The 6,080-nt window shown below is 65.2% G+C and overlaps 1 protein-coding gene across 3 annotated transcripts; it reads left to right on the top strand.

Moving 5' to 3' along the window:
• The first annotated feature begins 2,963 nt into the window (after positions 1 to 2,963).
• On the top strand, positions 2,964 to 5,650 carry LOC122456629 (sperm acrosome membrane-associated protein 4-like). Of its 3 annotated transcripts, none has more exons than XM_043497158.1 (3): positions 2,964 to 3,246; positions 4,707 to 4,829; positions 5,080 to 5,650. In XM_043497158.1, exons 1-3 carry the CDS (start codon positions 3,207 to 3,209, stop codon positions 5,271 to 5,273), a joined length of 357 nt encoding a protein of 118 aa, XP_043353093.1. In that variant the 5' UTR covers positions 2,964 to 3,206; the 3' UTR covers positions 5,274 to 5,650. The 3 variants fall into 3 exon arrangements, 2 of the variants coding, with proteins under 2 accessions (XP_043353093.1, XP_043353092.1); XR_006275607.1 differs by lacking the exon at positions 2,964 to 3,246 and adding an exon at positions 3,257 to 3,477; XM_043497157.1 differs by lacking the exon at positions 2,964 to 3,246 and adding an exon at positions 3,519 to 3,871.
• Positions 5,651 to 6,080: the final 430 nt, after the last annotated feature.

The raw sequence follows: 6,080 nt of genomic DNA, 5'->3' as shown, positions 1-6,080 counted from the left end.
GCCCGGGAGGCGGGGCTAGGCAGGCCCCGCCCCGTCCCCGCCCACTCACTCACAGGCCCCGCCCACTCGGTCCCCAGGGCCTTAAAAGGGGCATAACTGGCCCCTGCCTGGGATTGACGGACCTGGGGCTTGTCTGGGAACGCCGGAGCCGGACTGGGGGCAGACCCACGGGCAGCAGCCGGCCAGGGGAGCTCTCGGGCCGAGGACACGGGCAAGCCGGTGTCAGGGCCCATCCAGCCCCGCTGGGGGCTGCTCCTGGCCCTGCTCTCCTGCCCCTAGCGCTGGGGCTGCTGGCGCCCACCCTGCGGCTGCTGCTGAACCTGGGGCTGCTGCTGGCCGGGGGGCCCTGGCCCTGGCCTGGCTGCTCCTGCTCCGGTGCCACCCCTGGCTGGGGCTGATCCTGCTGGGCCTGGCACTGGGGGGGGTGGTGGGCATCCAGGGCAAGGGCTGCGGTTTGGGAGTGAGGGGCCCCCTGCCAGCCCAGCCCTGCCGGTGCCCCTCACTCCTGACCCACGGCCCCCTACCAGCCCGCCCTGCCCCCCCCAGCCCTGCCGGTGCCCCTCACTCCTGACTCGCGGCCCCCTGCCAGCCCGGCCCTGGGACCCCCAGTTCTGCCGGTGCCCCTCACTCCCAACCTGCAGCCCCTGCCAGTCAAGCCCTGTGATTCCATCAGTTATGAACACAAGGAAATGTCTGAGATTAATTGGGGGGGCGGGAACACACACAGGGAGATGGACACATGGACTCTCTCTCAAATTTCTCTCCCAGTTCTGAGGCTCCTCCTGTCCGACAAAACCAAGTGCCTTTATCTTAGCTACCTGGAAATCTGCTATGGGCCAGTGCTAGCCATTCTAGGCCAGTAGTAGCCAATCCCCTAGGCCCCCTGATGGTTTCCTTAGACATAACTAACCTTCACTGGCCAAATAGTGTGTCCCTCCCACTGGCCCATCTGTGCTGTAGCCCAGAATGTTGAGAGCCCAGGGGAACTGAGAGCTCCTTGGGCCATGATGCTGCGGTGTTACCACTGGAACCTACTGATGGCAAGGATAGATGGCAGTGCTCTTATTAGATAGGTCAGCACAAACATCTGGGGAGAAGCTTGGGCAGAGGGGGTGTGTGTGCGTGCGTGCGTGCGTGCTGCCCCCTAGTGGCTGGTGTGTGTGTGTACGTGGGTCCTTGCTCCCTGACGGCTGGCTGTGTCTGTCTCTGAGCTTGTTTGCCTCGAGGCTGTTGTGTGTGTGTTGTGGTGCCATCTGTGGTTTGGCTCCCCTGCCATCTGGGGCTCCTCTCCCGGGGGCGGTGTCTGTCTGTGCGTCCTTCTTGGCTGGGATTCGCCGTTCGTCCGTCTGTCTGTCTGAGATGTGTGTTGTCTCCTCCTCGCACGCACCATCTGTGTTTGGCCCCCGCCATGTTGTTCACGGCAGCCGCGTCTGCCACGCTCTCCCTCAGGCGGGGAGCAGCTGGCAGCCACTCCTGGGGGGGTGTCGCTGGTGGGGGCTGGGTGTGTGTGTTGGGGGGTGTCTGTTCACCTCCTGGCTATGCTGGGGTGGGGGGCTCAGGGGCACGGCTCCAGGGCACAGCACCGGGCTTTGTGTGTCGAGGGGGAGTCTCCAGCCAGGGGCGGGGGGGGAGCGGGAGACTGCGGGATTGTTCCCTCAGCGGGGTGCCCCGTGGGAGCCCGATTCCGTGTGTCGGTGTCGCGCTGCGGGGTGTGGAGTGAGATACACAGAGCTGGGAGGCCCTGGGTTGTGGGTGTGAGGCAGGTTGCGGGCCAAGACCCCACCCCCCATGTTGCAGGTCTCATCCCCACCAGCAGGGGGCAGAAGGGACCCTTACACCCCGTCCCCACCCCCGCAGTCATTTAGACCCAGCTCAGCACCAGGACTTAGCAGAGGCTTTAACGTTCTGCCCCTGGGGGGCATGGCTGGTCATCACACCAGCTTGGGGGGTGGGATCATACCCCCATGTAACCTCCACCCTCCCCCGGGCCCTGCTGCCTGAGCCGAAACACACAGGAGAAAATCACCAAACACTCCCAACCCGCAGCCCCTGCTAGCCCAGCCCTGGACCCCCCACAGCTCTGCCGGTGCCCCTCACTCCCGACCCCCAGCCCCTGCTAGCCCAGCTGTTCTGAGACAACAGGTTCTCGGCCCCCAGGGTGTGCAAAGGGCAGCGCTAGGGGGTGCTGGCCTGCAGGGAGTGGGGCTGGGGGGGGCGCTCTCCTGGCCGCCAGTACTGGTGCCCATGCCCCAAGGTGGCACTGGGGGTGCTGTGGTGCAGCGAGGGCTCATTCAGAGAGACACCCCCCACCACGAGCAGGGCCCCCCTGTCTGCCCCCCGAGGCAGGGCCGCCCTGGCCTCTCGGGGTTACGCAGAAAGAGCACCTGGGTCCACACAGCCACACATAGGGCCAGCTGGGATGGAAAATCCCACCCCCCAGCCATGTCTGAGCAAACCACGGCTGGATCCCCCCCACCTTCTCCCATGTCCTTCGGCACATACATGTGGCAGGGGAGAGACAGACTGTATCTCTTCTGGGGGGGGCACTGGAACCAGGAGGGGACACGCACAGACCTAAACGTCAGGGGGACCCCAGGGCTGGGCTAGCAGGGGCTGCGGGTTGAGACTGAGGGGCACTGGGGGGGAGAGGGAGGTGTTACAGCAGCCAGAGGGGAACAGGAGTTTCAGGTGGGGAGGGGCAATATCTTTGGGGATGGGGGTTCCCCTGGCAGGAAATCCCCATGGTGCCCCTTTTCCTGTAGGGTGATAAATGGATGAACAGCCTCTCTCCCACTTTATGCTTCCTTCAACCTGCCCCTCCCCCCCCCAAGGGGAAATAGCTCGTCTCTGACTCGCCTTCCTCTGCTAATTTCCGGCTCAGCAGATGGGACCCCCCCCCCGGCCCTGCCCCCATGACTGTCAGGAGGGAAAAGGAAAAAGAATTAAAACAGACACAGCTGTGTGGGTGCCCCTCACTGCCAACCTGCAGCCCCCTGCTAGCCCAGCCCTGCCCCCCCTCAGCTCTGCCGATGCCCCTCACTCCCGACCTGCAGCCCCTGCCAGCCCAGCCCTGACCCCCCCAGCTCTGCCGGTGCCCCCTCACTCCCGACCCGCAGCCACAATTACAGGATACTGAACAGGGCTGAGCGCATGTGGCAAACTCTCCCTGCCCACTTGGCAAGTGTGTGTCATGTCCTCTCTAGCGCATGCTGTCCAAGGAGGATCGTGGTAGTGACCAGGGGGCTGGTGAGTGATGGGGCGAGGCCGATGCGTCACCGGGCTCTGGAGGGACATCAGTGAATTGCCGAGGGCTCAGAGAAGACAATTCCAGGTCTAGAAAAACCTGCCTCCACCAGAGGCTCCCGGTGCGCCATCGATTTCACGCCACTCAGGGAAGGTGACGGGCTGGCGGGATCCCTGCTGTCAGGACCCACCTGGGGAACAGATATGTGAGAACGGGCTCTTTGCTCCAGCAGTGTCAGGGCGACCACTCCCCGTCACTAAATCGAGCTGGGGTGTCTTGTGGAGAGACCCCAGGGTCGGTCAGGCCAGGGCAGCCCTGGGCCCCGCCTTAAGACAGGAGGCCGGACAACAGCAGCGTCACCGGCCTTTCACTCGGCCTTCCCCAGCCCGCTGCTCTGCATAAGGTTGGCAATCGCATTGCAGCATTAATTGGTGGGCGCTGGTCTTTCATTAGCAGCATGACAGTGGGAGAGGGTTCGATCGGGTGCCTCTGCCCCACCCCAGGACTCAGACCCACAGGCATTTGAAGAAGGGAGGGACGAGGAGGTGGACAGACGCCGGACAGACGGAGCCATGAACACAGCCCTGGGCTTGGCCTTGCTGGGCGGGTTACTCGCTTTCCCGGCCGGTGAGCGGGAAGCACAGCTAGGCCTGGGATCAACTCGGGGCAATGGGGAGGGGGGGTTGGAGATGGCATGAGCAGGTCAGGTCTCAAGCTCTGGCCATCTTGGGAAAACTCAGTGGAGAGCTGCGGGTCGGGAGTGAGGGGCACTGGCAGAGTCCAGGGCTGGGCTAGCAGGGGTCTGTGGATAGGGAGTGAGGGCACGGGCAGGGCTGGGCTAGCAGGGGGCTGCAGGTCGGGAGCGGGGGGCACCGGCAGGGCTCGGGGTTGGGGTACGGTTGGGCTAGCGGGGGCTGCGGGTCGGGAGTGAGGGGCACCGGCAGGGCTGGGGGGCAGGGCTGGGCTAGCAGGGGGCTGCAGGACGGGAGTGAGGGGCACCGGCAGAGCTCGGGGGCAGGGCTGGGCTAGCAGGGGGCTGCGGGTCGGGAGTGAGGGGCACCGGCAGGGCTCGGGGGGCAGGGCTGGACTGTGGGGGGCTGCGGGTCGGGAGTGAGGGGCACTGGCAGAGCTGGGGGGGTACGGTTGGGCTAGCGGGGGCTGCGGGTCGGGAGTGAGGGGCACCGGCAGGGTGGCACGGGGGGCAGGGCTGGGCTAGCGGGGGCTGCGGGTCGGGAGTGAGGGGCACCGGCAGGGTGGCACGGGGGGCAGGGCTGGGCTAGCGGGGCTGCGGGTCGGGAGTTTCTTTAGTCACGTGCTCTCAGGTCCGCTCCCTTTCACGTGGGTTGCGCTGCCCCCTGGTGGCCGCTCTGGCCAATTGCCGCCCCTCCACAGGAACCAGACACCTGGGTCCTGTTCCCCCGCCCGGCCGCCTGGGTTCACTCATTCTCCCCCTCCCCTCTAGGGGAGGCCTTGCGCTGCTACACCTGCCTGTTCCCCACCATCGCACCCCTGGACTGCCTGAAGTCCGTCACCCGCTGCACCCCGACGCAGCGCTGCCTCACCTCGTTCGCCACGGGATGCAGAGGTCAGTCTGGCCCGCCAGGCACTGGCCTCTTCGTGCCGGGGGAAGTGGGACACAGCGGTGCCTGTGGAACTCCCTGCTGCTGGATTTCAGCAGTACAGCAGGGAGCCAGGCGACCGGGGCAGACGGGCTGAGCCGGGGTTACTGGGTCAGGTTTATGGTGTTCGTGGTGGGATCCCCGGCCGCAGGGGATGGGAAGGGGCAGGGGCTGCACTCGGTCTCCATCTCACGCTCTCCCTTCCCTGCCCCCCAGGTGCCCTGGAGCTGGTCGTCTATGAGAAGAGCTGTGGGGAGGCCAAGCTCTGCGGGGCCCAGGGGATGCGCTGGCTGCTGGGGGCCAATTTCACCTACTCCACGGCCTGCTGCTCCAGCAACCTCTGCAACGGAGGGGCCCGCCCAGCCTGGGGGGCGCTGGGGATCGCCCTGCCCCTCACCCTGCTGCTCTGAGACCCCCCCCAGAGCCCTTCCCCATTGCCCGGGGCCTCAGTCCCTGACCCACCTCATGGAGCCCCCCTAGAGTCCCCCAGCCCAGCCCTGGGACCCCTCCCATCCTCAAGCAGCTCCAAGACCTTCTCTCTAATCCCCACATCATCCTAGCTCCTTCTCCGCCCCACTGCCAGGGGCTCTGCCCCGCTCCAAAATCCATTGAGAGACCCCTCCCTCCTCCCACCCCACGCCACAGCACCTGGGTCAGCTGGGAACCCTGCTCTTCCCGCTCTGTCCCCCACATTGAAAGCTCCGAGATGCCCCCTCCAAGACTCTGACTCCTTCCTCTAAAGATCTGTGCCCCTCTACCTGCATCGAATTATGCTGGGAAATAAAGAATTAAAGCCGCCCCTTGGGTGACTGATTGGAGGGGGGGGTGAAAATGTGGGGGGTTACAGAGTATTGGAATTGGTGGGTTAAGTGGGATCAAGTTAGTGATGGTTTCAAGGCTCCCACTGGTGGCTCTGCCCCACCTCCTTGTGCTAGCCAGGTGGGGCATCGAAGTGTCCAGCTACCTCGAGCCATGTGACTGCTGCCAACCAATCAGAACCTCTGAACCGGACCCCAAAACTGCCCCCTAACTGCTTCAAGATTCCTACCCCCTACGCCAGTCCTGGTCTCTCCCTAGAGAGGCAGGCTCTGGGAGGGAGCAGGGCCCCTAGGAGTGAGAGCCCTGCACTGCCGTCCCGGACGCCGGGGTCCCATTCCCCATCCTGTCTCCAGCTCCTAGGGGGAGAGCTCTTTGCTGCCATCCAGGAGGCCTGGGTC

This window comes from Dermochelys coriacea, chromosome 14, assembly GCF_009764565.3.
Source record: "Dermochelys coriacea isolate rDerCor1 chromosome 14, rDerCor1.pri.v4, whole genome shotgun sequence".
Taxonomy (NCBI): Eukaryota; Metazoa; Chordata; order Testudines; family Dermochelyidae; genus Dermochelys; species Dermochelys coriacea.
This window is presented reverse-complemented; position numbering and strand designations above follow the sequence as displayed.